Raw genomic sequence first — 17,410 nt, forward strand, 5'->3', positions numbered from 1 at the left:
TGGAATAGGAATTGGAATTGAAATGGAATGAAATAGAATGTTTGAGAATCTCTATCATGTATTTGGTTGATTAATATGTATTGAAATTGGAATCTTCTTCATTCTTGGTTTTTTTTTAAGAACGAGGGCAAAGGCGGAAACGTTTTAGTTTTTTTACATTTTTCGTTTTTGATTTATATTTTGAGTTATGAATTTTTTATTAATTTTTTTGAATTTTTTTTGGAGTGGTTTTTATTGTTAATAAGAAAATCCTTAACAATCCTTTCAAATAGGTGGGATTTTAAAATCCCATGAAATATGGGATTTGATGGGATTTAGTTTCCATTATCATTCTTTCATTTAATGAAACGAACATATCAATTCATGGGATTTAAAATCTCATTCCTTAGAATTCCTTACAAATCCTTGAAACGAACAGGCCCTTAGAGTTTTAGTGACATTAGCAAACAAGTTTGGGAATACAACTTTGAGTGGTTGTGGGTCGGTCAATCCACGCATCTATCCAGAATCGAATTGATCGAGGTTCCATTTCCAATTTTTCTCTTGACGATTAATTCACTATTAGATACTATATAATGTATAAGGCTGCTTATAAGCTTGGCTAAAATTCCCTTGCTGTAGGACAAAATAGGTCTATCTCATCAAATATCACATCCTGTTGAGATTAAAATCCTCCTGTCATAAATATATGTTGCTTTCTTTTAAAACTAAGTGACTTAAGAAAGACAAATTTAAATAGAACATCATATACGTTTATCTAAGATTTTAGCTTTCATTCTTAATGTTTAAAAATCACTTTGGTCATACTTCAACTTTCATTTTTGTTTTGGTTTTTATATATTATGGTTAATTCCGTTAGTTTTTATAATAATTGATGGTATAGTGATCAACATATGAGGGTAAGTTAGAGTTTTACTCATTCTATATAATAATATAAAATCCTATAGCAAGATAATGGTAAATACCTAATTGATTATTTGTTAATATCTAATTGATTATTTGTTAATATGTAATACTCTCTCGTCCCGGTCAAAGTGTCTTAGTTTGAAAAACACAAAGTTTAAGGTAGATTAAGTTATTGTTTTTTTGCTTACCAAATGACAATAACGTTCTTGAAAATTGGGTCCATAAATATTGTTTATTAATATTAGTTGTGTGTGTTTAAGGGTAAACTTGAAAATTGGCTAGTAAATTTATCAGTTGACATTTGTAATAGGACAAATAAAAAGAAAATGTGGACACATTTAATATGACGAAGGAAATACATTACAATATATAGAGAACGGAATGCAAACACCGAAACACATAAACCTAAGATATATATGCCCGTAAGCTCACACTAATAATGCCTAACAATAATACAGTCAAATACCTATTTTAACTAAAGATCCTATTTTCCATCTAAAATGAACAAAGATGTTGTGACCTGCTACAACGTGATCAAACTATCACTTCTAATGTTATGTATTTTGTTTCTTGCATATCCCCTTGGGCACTTTCTTTCAAATCATGGCAAACTTTCGTCATTAGAAGAAAAAATGTGTGAGAACTGAAACAACAGTACATCATTTTTATCATTCAAATGATTTCGTAAAGTACCATTGGGCATGTTTTAACAATAATTCAGGGAAAAATTTTGATAATCCAAAACAAATTGCAATTTAATGAAAACAAATTTAATAGGAGTTATAACCAATTTCACAGCAAGTAACACATGTCATCACTTATTATAGAGGATGAATAAAAAGAATGGCCCGATTACCCTCACAATATAAATCGCATGTCACACTTAACTTAAAAAACACCAACTGAGTTAGCTAGCCATAGAGGATAGAAACAGAAACATGACTGAAAACATAAAAGATGGCATGAAGGATTTTTAAACATCAAGTATGAATGCTGAAAGCAGAGCCAAACGAAAAAGATATTTTATGTAATCTTTGTCTTTTATTTTTTTGAGTATCATTAACGACTTATTACTGTCGGTGATCCAACTAACTTATGTCGGTAATCCGTCCAACAATGAGTATTGTTCCCAACGGAGTGTCATCAAAGGAATTGAACTCAATTTCACCGACGGCCTCGATCTGGTGGATCTAAATATAGGTGAAACCGTTTGTGGCGCTTAGGTGGATATCTCAAGTTCTTAATGGCAGCAATAGTTGTGAATAATCAGGTGTATTTTCTTTTTTCAGGATATGGTCAGCTTCATTGTATTTTCAATAGCCATGTTGCTATTTTCATTTAATTACGTGCATCTTCGAATCTTTTACTTTCGTCTAAACATCATTTCTAGCAGGTTTTCACCCTCAGAACTCTTTAATTCTGCCTCGACACCTCATACATAACAATTACTAACATAATCTTAAAATATTACAACTAAATCAATGGCAAAAATGGCGCAAACACATCAGCATGGCGAGCGGGTTTGGAGAGATTACCGACAATGGTGGCAATGGCTAGGAGAAATAGTAACTATAGGTTGGTTTTATGTCATGTATTTGGGGAACAAGAAGAAAAAAAAAAGACATTCATACGGTTGGTCTCATTACACTAAGGGGGTGTTTGGCCTAGCTTTTAATTTTTGGCTTATGTTTATATCATTACACAAATATATAAGCTTTTTCAAATAAGCTAAAAAACCATCTTTAAACAAGCTTATTTAAATTAGCCTATATAAGCTAATAAGCTTAAGTTTACAAAGCTAAACCAAACACCAAATTAAGCTTATTTTGTAAAAAAAAAAAAAAAAAGCTAAAAAAGCTATAAGCTTTGTTAAAAAAAGCTAGGCCAAACATCCCTAAGTAGCATATGGGAAGCTAGAAAGGAGAATGTTTAGCGGGAGGCCAATACAACTATCAAATGTGGTGGGGGAGATGTCATTTGGCTTTCTATTGGTGAAGAATCAATCAAGACAGACTAGCTTATCTTGAGAGATTTGAATTTTATTTAAATTGTAACCATGTACAAATGCTTAAGTAATTATCTAATAAGAATAAAAGAGGGTTTCTGTGCCGCTAAACCTCTATTGGGCCAAGTGGAGAAACTTAACAATCCACGTGTTTATGGTTTTTTTTTAATTTGATAATTAAACTTTTATAAGCGTCGACTCACCGCCGCAATGCCCAAAATCGACAGCGCTCGATTTTAACCAGCCTTTCTGTTTTACTTCCGGTACCATAAATAGCGTAATCAAAAACGTCCAAATTCATATCGACTCACCGTCGCAACACCCGAAACCTACAACGCTCGGGTTTTACCAACGCTTAGTTTTACCAACCAAATAAATGTCGTTTTAAATATTTCAACTTTTATATGTTAATCAACAGAATCTACATCAGTGCACCTCTACATCGCGACGAGTATATAACATATCCGACCTGCCCGATCCAACATGCAGGAAAAAACACTAGTTTAGAATAATTAGTGGTTATAAAGTCGGTCATATTGACCTTTTCATGTGTATATATAAAATTTAATTGGTCGTTTAAAAAATTTAAAAAGAATTAGCTCATTTATATACTAAGTCAATTGGAATGCTTATGCGTCTCCATCACATTGTCAACCACGTTTATTGGAAGGTTAACAAAATGAAAATACTAAGCTTTTGTCGTTTAATTGTTTACAATTTGTTTTACAAACCTTGTGTTTCACCATGTAGGTTGCGTCGAAACAGGTTGGTAAAACTTCGATGATGGTAAAATCAAAACGTTGTATTAATAAATCGACGCGAGTTCGGTCGGTTTCGGTTACATCCGTTATTGTATCAGATCTAACACCAAAAATAAAACAAAAAAAAATATAAAAATCAAAATGGAACAATGGGGCGGCGTTTGTCGGTAAGACTCGATGGTTGGTAAAACCCGACCGTTGTCGATCTCGTCGTTGATGCAGTCTGTCTACGCAAATGCGGTCGGTTTCCATCACGTTCGTCGTTCATTATTGGAATTAAAAAAAATCAGTTTTCGTACAATAATTGAACTAAAACAAAACACGGTGACTCTACGCGAGTTCGGTCAGTTTCTATCACGTTTTTTTACAGTACCCTAGCAAAAACAAAGCAAAGATAAAATGAAACAAAAACAAAATTGACATTCGGTCGGTTTCATTACATTCGTGAAGGACTAGGACTTATAAAAAAACATCTTCCACTAATAAGTTGTCACCAAGTGGCTTAATGATTCCTTACGGCACCAAAACTCTTAATTATTGTATTTTATAATTTAGAAAAGAAAAGTTCATAGTTTTAGATCTTAGATCATCCACAACGTGAGTAGCTATGATCCTGAGGTCTGTTTACTGTAGCATAACTCGGAAGCAGGGGAGACGGACGTCACATCGTTGTGGCTGTGGTGTCCGGGATGCAAGTATATGGTTTCAAACGGGCTTCGAATGCGGAAATGCGGCCACTCTAACGGTAAAAATTGCTTTTTCAAAAAATATGTGTGTTTTTTAAAACCCAACAATAGTATAAGGGTTTTTTTTTGACAGAATATATTGCTATTTTGGCTACTGTGGGTTTCCTCATATAGCTCATTCGATCTAAAATGCAAACTTATAGCGAATTAACTTTTGACATTTGAATTGGTTTGGATGCTTATAAATAAATGATTTTTATAACAAGAGTAACGTTCTATTTTGGCCCTTGACGTTTTGTTTCTATAACTCATTAAGCCTAATATAAAATTTTTGGACGAGTTAAAACCTAGCGTTTAATTTGTTTAGTAGTTTTAGCCTTTGAGGTTATGAATGGTAAGTTTCACTTAATTTTTTTCTTTTCTTTCTTATTTTTTAACAATTTTATTTTTACAGATTTGACATATTTATTAATTATTAAACCAAATTATTTATTTTATAAAACTATATAATTTTATATTTTAGAATATGTGTCACGAGTTACTAACCTAGTCAATAAAAAAAGTGATAAAAAGGAATTAAAGAAGTTCAAGGTAAAAAAAAAGTAAAAAATATGTAAGGAAACTTACCAATTTATAGTCTTAGGGGCCAAAACCTAACAAAATTCAACGTTAAGGGTTCATTAACCCAAAAATTTCATATTGGGTTGAATAAGTTATATGTGAAAAAACAAAGGGCCAAAATAGCAACATACTCTTCTTATTATACAAATCTTTTATTGATAAGTGGCCAAAACAGCAAACCAATTAGCTATATGAGAATTTACTCTTAACAAGATTAAAAGTTTAAATTTAAACCTACAACTCTCTCATTCAAACAATTATATATATATACATATATATACACATATATATAGAGAGAGAGAGATAAATACTGGAATGTCGGTGCCATAACACTTTTTAAGAAATTAACTGTTTTATTATTTAAGTTTTATGTTTCATTGTTTAAACATATATGTTGGTTATAGCAAGTTAACAGAATTTATTCTCTCAGTTTCTTTGTGTTTATGCTGCCCAGTTTTGAGTCCTTCCCACCTCATATGCATCTCTATTAATTGTTTGTTTTTGCTGGGCGTGGGCTATGACATCACATCTTTTTTGAAATGTTTTTTTTTAGGTTTTACGTATAATAATTTGAGGAAACAAGTTTAGGTTTAGTTTCAGTATCGTATCGTAAAGAAGCTGGCCAATAACAAAAAAAAATATGTTTATTCTAGTACGATAACGAACCTAACCGATACCGACCAAATGTGTGTCGACTCGCCACTACAACGTTTGTGTTCTGTTGTATTTTTTTATTTTAAATTTTGTTAATTTTTCGAAATTATTTTTTGGTTTAGTTCTACTACCGTGGCGAGCTTATCGATACCGACCAAATTTTCCACCACAACGCCCGTATTTTGCTTAGCGTCAGTACCTGTATGAACCTAAACCGATATCAACCGTATATGTGCCTCTTTAATCTTAAGTCGTACGTGTGCTGACACATGTTCGGAGCGTTCACATATATTTTTTCGATTTAGTGTAGGTGTTCACGTTGTCGTTGATGTTCCGCTTAAGTGTTGTATGCTTTCATCTGCGAGAGTTTGAAACCAGTTTTGATTGTTTTTTATTCTTCTATTTATCTGTCAAGTCTTGTTTCATTTTAAAACCATTTCACTCTCAACTCAATCGACACACTTTTATCTCAAACCATGGCATCTATATTTTCTAAAAAACAGACCATCTGATCCAAAAAATAATAATGATGACAGCACTCCAATTTAACAACTGTTAAACGATGTCACCCGATGGGTTTTGGTTAATGTTAGTGTTGTCAGTCTCGAAATTTCATAGGTATAGGTGTCAAAATTTTAAAGGGGTAAATTATGACTTTAACACATTTATAAAAATCTAACATAAAAATAAAAATCTTGAATACTTGTGTTTTGTTTGCATACTCAAACTACACAATCTTATTCATAATTTACAAAATTGAATTCATTGCACCACGCAACAACTAATTTTGTTATTTTTGTTATAAATCAAGACATGCTCTTCTAATGACACGTACAACTACACTTGCATATATAATTAGTCAAATGTTTAACTCAACTTAATTACGTCTACTATTCAACCTATTTGTTATTACAAAAAACTATAAAGAATCGGTCAACTAAGATTTAAAAAATGAATTGATAAATTAAAAAAAATAATTCTCCTTAATAATTTAAAATGCATCGATGAAAACTAAAAAAAGTAAACAAGAGTAGATGAATTTGAAAAGTTAGATATTATACACGCAATATAAGTTTAATGTGACTCAATGGTAGAGCACTTATTTTACTAGTGAGAGTTAGGAGATTCAGACATCACTATCATCAATTTATATGAGAGATATAAGGGATGACTCTAGCTTATCAGGGTTCGAGTTCTGATCTCACCCGGTTTTACCGGCTCCTCGTTGTCGTGTCGTTTGGCCGGCGTGAGGGTCGTGTTTTATCTGGGAAATCTCTTAATAGGTGACCGCTAGGGGTTTCGTTCGTCCGGACTCATGGCCAACTCAGGCGACCTTTAGCCAATGTGAGTCGGGTACGAAATACCTGACGTTATTTAGTTGATCGTTCCAAAAAATGATACCATACATGCACGGCGGATTATTAAAATATATAAATATTCAAGTTACTAAATAATAATAATTGTCTGTTTTCTTGTCCACCACTACAAGACTTGTATACATCATACAATAGATTTATTTACTTTTTTAACGGTTATTTGATAGTTGATGGGCCACTATCCACTTACTGCATCAGAGCATTTTATTTTATTATTATTATTATTATTATTTTTGCATCAGAACATTCTTATCTCATCCCTCGTATTTATTTTTATTACTATACTATACAAAACACTATATTTTCTTCTTCTATTCAACTAACTAATATTCTTTTATATATTTATCATTATAGTTTTCTCTCACCTCTACTAACAACCAATTCAACAAATATTAAGAAATAAATATGAGCAAATAAATTTTCCAAATTTACTAAAAATAACTACATTTCTACTCCATACTATGATTTACACTCATAAACTCACCCTATAATATATAAATCCCCCAACCCCCCCCCCCCCCCCCCCGGCATAATTACACGGGACAGGTTGAGAATGCTCTGAAGGAAACCACAAGTGAGACTTGAACAACCATTTATAAATGGGAAAATTTCAAAAATAACTTATTTATGGTGATATATTCTAAATTAATCCTCTTAAAAATGTTTTTCCAGAATTGTCCATCTTCTAACACATCGTCGGCGATGTGTTAGGTAGTCCTGCTGACGAGTTAGCTAACACATGATTAACGATGTATTAGGCCTTCAAACACATAGTTAACGATGTGTTAGGTCTCCAAACACATGGTCAAAGTTGTGTTAAGCCAGTTGTTTATTTTTTTAATATTATATTATCATAACTAAATTTACTTATATTTGGTTTTCTTTCATAACTTTTAATATATAAAATTTTATATAATTTCGAATTTACTGTTGAGACGTTTTTTTATCTATATGTTGACATAACTTTTTTATAAAAACATGTCAGGTCAAATTTAATTGAACATTTCGATATTAATTTAACACCGCTCGGTTTTGAGTAAGTTTATGTAGGTCCGTAGATAAAAATAACGTCTCAACGATATATTCGAAATTATATACAATTTTATATATTAAATGTTATAATAGGAAACCAAATATAAGAAAAACTAGTTGTGATAATATGATATTAAAAAAACAAACAAAAGGCTAACCGCATCTTTAACTATGAGTTTAGAGGTTAACACATTGTTAACTATGTGTTAGCTAACTCGTCGGCGGGACTACCTAACAAATCGCCAACGATGCATTAGAAGAGAAACACATTTGAAAAAACAATTTTAAAATGACAAATTTGGAATATCTTATAATGGGATATTCTAAGAATTTTTATAAATGAAGTTTTTGGGTGTTTTCGGTGGTTGAATTTGACCTTTTAAATAAAAGGAGAAGAAATATAAGAATATGTTATTAAGTTTTATACATTAAAAAATCATTAGTTTTTTCAAATAAAGGAAATAAATCAAAAAAAAATATTTTTTTAGTTGGTACGATTTGGACTATCAAAAAAATATTACCACTAATGAACCCATAAATATTATCGGAAATTATGGGCTATATTTATCAAAAATATATGGGCTAAATTTTAAAGCTATAAGCGTAAAAAAGGGTAGAAACCTCTTCTCACCCCCCCCCCCCCCGGCCCCCCCCCCTTAAAGCTTTGCTTATGAGTGTTTCATCTCAACAACTGGTGACTATATCATTGCCGTCCAGTTGATTTATATCATATAAATTTTCTTTGTTTTATTATTTTATTAATAATTAATAATAAATACATTATGTCACATTTCAAATAATTTTTTGAATATAATATAATATCTTGTCGGTTTAATAAAGTATTAAAGTCAATAAACATTAATTTTCTGTACATTGTAATATAGTAAAAGCTGGATATCGCTTTTCGTTTATTTATTGGAGAATATTATTAAGTAAGGAGTACCATGAATATTCGTGGATTTTACACTATCAATGTCTGAATCACACTACAAACGCGTTGTTGATATAAAAGCAAATTATATATATTATCAAATGTCTAATAAAAGCGAGATCTTTTTAATTGTATATGTTATTGATTATCGTTTATTCCGTTGAGATATTAATTGATAGTGTATTCATGTTCTTAAAAAGGTAAGACATTCTCTTTGTGAACTTATGGTTAATCTCGATCTTTCTGATTTCTTGATTATCGTTTAACCTAATAATGATAGGTTCATATAAATATCTAGATCATCGAATGATCTAGCTGCATACCTTGTTGGGCCTGGTAATTTGATCGTTTCAAACCTTGTATAAACATGTTAAGTTTGGTTATCAGGTTTTAAACTTAATTTCCCTTAAATAATAAATTTGACCTTTAGACGGACCGTCACATGATTAGATGGTCCGTCAAACTAGAGGTTATTGACTTTATGAAAAAATTGATTTTAGATGAGATGTGTCATTTTAGACGAGCCAATCATAATATTAATATTTGGTGGTTTGTCTAATGGTTAAATAGGTTGTCTAACCAATTGATCATAACCCTGTCTATGATTATCTTTAGACGCGCCGTTTGAACAGTTAAAACAGTCTTTCTTTAATCCGAGATATCTAGGACCATTGAAGTAACAGAAATAATTGGTATGCTGGCCTATAAATTGTATCTTCTGCAGCAACTTAGTGGTGTTCACAACACTTCTCGTGTATCTAATTTCAAGAAGTGCTTGTCCGATAAATCTTTATTTTCTTGTTCTTTGATCACGGAACCTATAATTTGCATAATATATTCTCTTGATTTAGGTGTTTCGGCCACATATATCGTGTTTTCGATCCATTTTATTTAGATCGAGAAGTTAGAGAGGGACCTGGCCTATATGCACTTTTATTGTATATTTAAGTACTCTTGTATGATTGTTGGCTATGATCTTCTATGCTATGTGTATTTGTAGTGATTATTTCGTAGTACTTGTTTTGCTATACTAGGTTCTGTGCAGCATAATAATAATAATAATAATAATAATAATAAAACAGTGAAAGATAGAAAATGTTTTTTGGTGCCGGGTTCTTAGTGGAGCCGTTTCTCTATCCCCAGGGTAAACATAAGGTTTATCATCATCACATCCTACTCAAACTCTACCATTAGTGTTGCTATTAATGAGATCTAAGTAAATACGTTTGTTTAGTAATCACCATTTACGCATGCATATGAGGATCTAAAACTCTTCTTTCTTGATGTCATCGATCACTACAACAAACGCGTACATAAAAATAGTAGAATATGTTTGCTTTGTAAAAGACAGACTAACAAGTTACCAGACCCAGATAATAATTTGGTTGTCATGTAATTCTAAATCGTATATGTTAGCATATATAGCCTTGCACAACCAACTCTTACTATTTGACAAACAAATATTGGAGTCTGGTTTTTTAACCGGGTCTATAACTAATAAAATCTGCTTTTTTACAAAGCAAATCAACTCTATTTCGTCATTTTCACTTATGAAACTTAACCAAAGACGAAAATTTATTCCGTTTTAACGGTTTAATCAATATATGAATTTATATATTTTACCCTATAAAACTTAGAAAATGGCAAAAGAAGACTACCAAGGAATAGAGACCGTGTAATGGAGGAGTAGGTGATTGATTGATACTGCTTGCATATTGTTTATGCAATCTCACCATTGACTTGGTATTTTTCACATTCCCTCTTACCAACAATATCCCTATATATAGATGATGCATAAGCACTTCATATTCACGACTAACACTTCATTCTCCAAATCTATCACTTGTTAAAATTGCATACGCATGGCTTTATCAACCTTTCTTTCGTTGTTTAAGCTTTCGACTTTTCTGTTATGTTTATTGATTTTTTCTGGAACCACTTCTGGTCAACTATCTGCCAATTTCTATGCTAGAACGTGCCCAAATTTCCGTTCTATTATAACAAGAGCTGTGAATAAAGCCGTGTCAAATGAAGCTCGCATGGGAGCGTCGTTGCTTCGTCTTCATTTCCATGATTGCTTTGTTAATGCAAGTCTTGAACCTTTTAACTCCACTCTTCCTTGTGTTTTTACTCAAATTTAAAATCTTAAAATTATTGCATTTATGTACACGTATAAATCTAACCAGCTTATACACATTTTTAAGTAGAAATAAAGTAATAAAGGTTTATACACTTTTGCATGCCAACTATTGGCTCTGGAACCCAATCCTATTGGGTTGGTTGCTTACTTAATATTTAATTGGAGAATGTTGTTTCGAAGTTATATTTGACTTTGAAGTTTGAATACATTATTGTCTTCTCTCACGGTGTTTGCTTGTTGACTTTGAAACATCATATGTGTATTTCAATGATTAAATTTAGTATCAACGTCGTTACTAGCTTTTCTAACTTACTATATCCACAATACTTGATTGATACACGTGACCAAAAGTTGTTTTGATATATTTTCTTTTCAGTAAGCCGAAAATAAGAGTTTTTTTTTTTTTAATAGGGATGTGATGCTTCGGTGTTGCTGGACGACACGGCAAATTTTACAGGAGAAAAAACAGCAGGTCCAAACAGCAATTCAATTAGAGGATTCAACGTCATTGATACTATTAAAACCCAACTGGAGAGCCGGTGCCCCGGTGTTGTTTCTTGTGCTGATATATTATCTGCGGCTGCTAGAGACTCTGTTGTGGCTGTAAGTTAAATAAATAAAAAATGAAATGATTTCAAACAATTCAGATTTGTTCTTTAAATGGATTTTATTAATATATTTTTAAACTTTCAGCTTGGTGGGCCTGGTTGGAATGTGGTATTTGGAAGAAGAGACTCAACAACAGCCAGCTTAAGTACTGCAAACTCTAACCTTCCATCACCAACTTCGAGTCTTAGTGCCCTTATTTCATCCTTTTCAAACCAAGGTTTTACTGCTAATGAAATGATAGCTCTTTCAGGTGAGTAACTTTAATAGATGAACTTTCATAAATCCTACAATTGGCCAACTGATGACATCAGTATTCATTACCGTGTGTATATATGCAGGAGCTCATACAATTGGTCAAGCAAGATGCACGACGTTTCGTACTCGTCTCTACAATGAAAACAACATAAATGCATCTTTTGCGACGTCTTTGAGACCAAATTGTCCTTCGAGTGGTGGTGACAACAATCTTTCACCACTAGATTCTACCGCTACATCTTTCGACAATAGATACTTTAGTGATTTGATTAACCAAAGGGGGTTATTGCATTCAGACCAAGAGTTATTCAATGGAGGTTCTGCTGATGCGCAGGTGAGGACTTATAGTTCGAACCCAAGTACTTTCTTCCGTGACTTTGCAAGTGCAATGGTGAAGATGAGCAACCTAGGCCCTTTAACCGGCTCAAGCGGTCAAGTTAGGACCGATTGCAGAAGAACAAATTAACCTCAAGTCGTCATGAGATGCTTAAATACGATTAGTGGTTCAACAAATAATATTTTTCTTTTTCACTTTCATATGTTTTGTTATTGTCTTGCGAATCATTGAAGTTGTAATTTGTGCAAGTTGTTAAAATTAATGGACTTTTTGCATATTTTTGTGAGTTTTCTTTCAATTTGTTTTGAATGTATATTAAAAATGGTACAATATTACATTTTAGTTGTGGACATAAAACTCATCGGTCTAAAGGCTAATGGACTTCAACTTTACAGTTGCATCCCCACAAGCCAAGGTGTGTATTTACTAGGGATAAGTCATAAGATTCTTTTTCCTGAATATCATTACCATACCGATACCGAACCTATACATATAGTACGATATTTAGTACCCATTAATATCATCATAAACTGAATGAGAGTCGTCGTTACAATTTTGGATGTTTATGAGAACTAACGTATGTGACCAGTTAGATCCCCTATGGAAACAAATTGTCACTACCATGTCGAGCATCATGATTGTTCACCAGTGATTCCATTAACAGACAAAGATTTGCAAAAATAGTCACAAGTTCTCGAGTTCATAGCTTCATTTTGTGCATTTTCGAAAGCGTTCATGACAAGAAACCATACAGCTTCATTAATGGTGTCTTGACGCCGATAAATTCTATACCCATCCTCCACAATTTGCTAAAAAGATGTGTCAAAATGCGATCTTTTAGTTATAGCATACACACTTAAATTTTTTGTAGTTATAAAAATAATTACTTTATTTATAAAAAATAATTATTCAAATTATAAAAATAATTACTATAGAGCACTTACTCTGGTTACTTTTTTCTATTTACAAAAATAAAGACTAGTTAAAAATAATTAGAGTAATTACTGAAACACAATATTACTCTACATATTAATCACAATTACTCTAGTAATTTTATGTTTACTTAACAATATGTTTGTCTCTTTTAGTCATTGACATCACACCATTAACAAACTCAGTTTCTTCAGTTTTTCTATTGATTTCGCATGTTTATAAAAATATTCAATTTGTGCAATTGATTTGACATGCTCTGTTGATTCAATTCGACTCCATATGCGATTGCCTGATCACCCGTATCATGCTTGTTATTGAAATGGATCAAAGTCTATTATTTACATATTTGCCACTCTCATCATTTCTGATCATTTACATATAAAACAAACAAATGCTTAATATATATATAAGAAACTAGCGTGATCCACATTAACAACTGTATCATCATGATATTCAAAATGCGAAAATATTTTTAACATTATAGTTTTAATATGATTATGAGACTATAAAGAAGTTCCAGTCAGTGTTTAAACATTAACAAACAATTTATTACACATAATTTGACATATTTGACATTTATTAATTAATGGTAGCATCATATATTTGAATGATCAAATATTAAAACTGATATCAAAGGCTACCGCCACTAGTCGTTGGATTTAATTTATTAAAATTTGGACAAAGTCACATTGTAACAAGTTGGCAGAAAGCAAATGACAAAAGTTAGTGTGAGTATTTTGTTTGTCATAAGAAGCTACCAACTGAACATGGCTATGTAATTTGACTTTGCTTTATATAATATAAATGTTGGATTTATATTGGAGTCGGAGGTGTTTCTGGAAGCAGCCTCTTTATCTGGTTTGCCTATATTACACCATTCTCAAACGCTACCAATAGATTTTGTTATTTGTGTGATTTACTGACTACGATTATTATTGTTGTTACATGTTGGACTTATAAAATGAGAAAATTAAGTTCAAACATAAGTATTTTAATATTCCCGTGCTTCCCAGAGGGCTTCATATGCAAAACGACTAAAGAATTATGGGAATCAAAAGCACATGTCTATTAATTGGGCTTGCCTATTAGATTATAATCAAAACAGACTTGCAATCTAAAAAGGAGTGTGGTTTACCTAGTCAGCATACCAGTTTCAAATACACTAATTTAATCAAATCAAATCACGTCACACTAATTTATCCAGCAATTTTTATTTTTTTTACCAATTCTGCATTCCCTCACCAACAATCACTGAATTGAAGATGCTTGACGACATTTGATAGAGCCATAGAGCCAAATTCGAGATTAGAGGTCTCCGAATAAAATTAAGAAACAAACTAAAATATATAAGACATTTGGCTGCAATTTTCTGTTCATTATTGAATATCAAATGCCTTTTTATAGGCTACAATGTAACAGAAATAAAAGACACCCACTACTTTATCTAACTGAATGGGAAACATGGATGCATGACTAAAATAAACATGGGTGCGGTGTAAATCTCCGGTTACGGGTCGGGCCGCGGTGGATGGATCGTATCAACATTGATGGTGGTCAGGGCCGGCTTAAAGAATCTGGAGGCCTAAATCGAAACAAGATTTTGTGGCATTTTCATGATAATTGTTAAGAATTTTTTTTTGCTTATTACAAGTTTTGAACTCATATCTTATACTGTCACCACACAAATACATTATTTTGAGTTTACTTTACTACAGGGGCGGACCCACATAGTGTGGATCGGGGTTCCGGGACACCAATGTTTTTTAAAAATTTATTAAAAGCGGTATATTAAATTTTTTGAGGACCCCATAAGATTTAATACTTGGAACCCATACTATTAATGTTGATGTGGTCTGGTGGAAAGTCCCTTGTTTTATCTTTGAAAGGTCATGGGATCAAGTCTTACAAGGCTCAGTTTTTGGTTTTTTGTGTTAATTTTTAGTGTTAATCAATCATTTGATTGCTAATGTTGCAATGATAACTTTGGAAACATTCAAACACCTCTAAAATACATATCATTGTTTTCAACTTTATGCATGGTTTTCTTTAGAAACATTTAAACACTTTAAAATATCAGTTTTATTTTTCACTAGTTTAAGTTAATGGTTTTCAACACATGCTTATGAAAGGGTGGATCTAGGTTCTATCTCAAAAATGTTTAAGAAAGGGAAAACAAAGTGTTTATGTGTCAACCCGACCCATTTTGACCTGTTCAGGTAGTGATGATTGAAAAGAAAGTTTTATTATGATATTGTTTTTTATTATGTTCTTCGCCTCGACCCGACCTGAACAACGACCGACCCGAAAAATTTGAACATCGAAAATATGGGACCCCATTGGCAAAAAATCCTGGGTCCGCCACTGCTTTACTATTATAATATATTTATATATAATGTTTTTTTTTTTGGATTTGGACCTAAAGCCTTAACTTGTTTTCGCTGTTGCACGAACCACCCCTAATAGTGGTGGTGCATTTTTGTCAAGATCCCCTCTCTAAGTTCCTTTCCTGCAAACAATCCATACCTATATAACTATATTATTAACCACCACCAAGACCGTAAATTATATAACTAAAAATAAAATATTTTGGGAACCAAACATGAGTATGAAACTACTTTATGATATGAGAGTTCAAGAACAGAAACATGACTTAATTTCCGAATCAGTCTCTATTTCACGGGTTAAACAACACAAAGTCCTCGACTAGTTCTTAGTAGCTTATACCCATGCTGATTGCGGCGTTGCAACGGTACATGACGCTCAACATCCTACTATTTCCCGGTCTAGTGCCGAAGCAGAATGACGGAGTGTAGCTAGCTAATTCTGTCATCCAAGTATGTTGGATCCAAATCTCAAGCTCGAACCATATCAGCATGAGTGTCATTTATCTTGCCGGTAATCCTGTACTCCATCATACTACCAAATAGCGAACATCTTCATCAGTGGCATTTCATGCGGACTATTTGATGATTTTTGGGACAATCTCAACATCCTGGAACTGCTTCGACTGAGAGGGTATGCAAGAAAATGTCAAAATAATAATTAGAATTTTATATTGGCAAAGGATATTCTGTAGGTAAAATCATATCCATTTGGTTAGAAAAAATAGTTGAAAGATGTGCGTTTACTAACACCCTTAAGAAATCAAACAAGTATATATTAGTTATGATAACCCAAAACTTAAATAATTTATTTATAGTAAAAAGTAAAAAAGATAAGAATAATAATTACTTTATAGCAAAAAAAATAATAATAATATTTTACTTAACACTTTAACGTATCAATTTTAAAAGATTATAATATTTGATGCATAATTATATAGAACATTCGCCGTATTAACCGAGAACACTATTTGATATGGCCATCACAAGATTTTGTATGGTCTTTAGTGCGGTATGTTCTTTTCCGAAGAAGGTTCATGTACAAAATGATTTTAACATCAAAACGTATGAAACTAAACTACCAAAAAATGAGAACATATGAAACATTATCAACTACAATGCCAATCTACTTAACCGATGTTTTATAATAACAAAGAAAAAACTCTAACAGTAACAACAAAAGAATCAAAATTAGCAACAAAATAATAACAACAAATACTTATAATAACATAAGAAAAAACCTAACAATAACAACAAAATGTAAATCAAAAAATACTTATAACATCTTATAATTGGAAATCAAAAAACACAAACAAAAAAAACAACAAACATTTATAAAAAAACATAATAATAACAACAAATTAATGTATATTATTTTCATGTTAAGAATTATTTGTATTTGATCCTTAAACTGTTTTTTCCTATAACTAAAGTATGAGATTCGCCTAACATGAATCACCCCCACTAATCGTTTTTGATTACTTGTTATCCAACCATTGTACACAATAAAAGGTTGCAAAATATCAATTATGTGATATCAAAAAACTTTCTTCCGAACATTGTAAAACTACTCTACCTAGTTCACATCATATTCAGGACCTATTTATCCAAAACGTGTGGACAATAGAGGCGATCATTAGTTGCAACTTGCAATCTTTTTGTGCATGAAACGATGTGGAATTTAAAGGAACACGTTATTTGTACCTTTTTTTTGTAGTTTACCTATTATAAGGGTAATTTACGTAAAAACTATTAACTTATATAAGAAAAACATAAAGTATGT

At 31.8% G+C, this 17,410-nt stretch overlaps 1 protein-coding gene across 1 annotated transcript; it reads left to right on the plus strand.

Annotated features, from left to right (window-relative positions):
- Positions 1-10,799: 10,799 nt before the first annotated feature.
- On the plus strand, positions 10,800-12,445 carry LOC143531402 (cationic peroxidase 1-like). Its single transcript, XM_077026710.1, has 4 exons — positions 10,800-11,059; positions 11,524-11,715; positions 11,806-11,971; positions 12,060-12,445. Exons 1-4 carry the CDS (start codon positions 10,835-10,837, stop codon positions 12,440-12,442), a joined length of 966 nt encoding a protein of 321 aa, XP_076882825.1. The 5' UTR covers positions 10,800-10,834; the 3' UTR covers positions 12,443-12,445.
- The last annotated feature ends 4,965 nt before the right edge of the window (positions 12,446-17,410 follow it).

Source organism: Bidens hawaiensis, unplaced genomic scaffold, assembly GCF_021521415.1.
Source record: "Bidens hawaiensis isolate Kalapana, Puna unplaced genomic scaffold, B.hawaiensis_p1.1 tig00009159_1, whole genome shotgun sequence".
NCBI classification, from domain to species: domain Eukaryota; kingdom Viridiplantae; phylum Streptophyta; class Magnoliopsida; order Asterales; family Asteraceae; genus Bidens; species Bidens hawaiensis.

What these genes read in the sequence shown, in the direction of transcription:
- LOC143531402 (XM_077026710.1), top strand. Translation starts at nt 10,835, where the DNA reads ATGGCTTTATCAACCTTTCTTTCGTTGTTTAAGCTTTCGACTTTTCTG. An exon ending in CTAGAGACTCTGTTGTGGCT is followed by an intron (nt 11,716 to 11,805) that starts GTAAGTTAAATA and finishes TTAAACTTTCAG; the next exon opens with CTTGGTGGGCCTGGTTGGAA. An exon ending in TGAAATGATAGCTCTTTCAG is followed by an intron (nt 11,972 to 12,059) that starts GTGAGTAACTTT and finishes GTATATATGCAG; the next exon opens with GAGCTCATACAATTGGTCAA.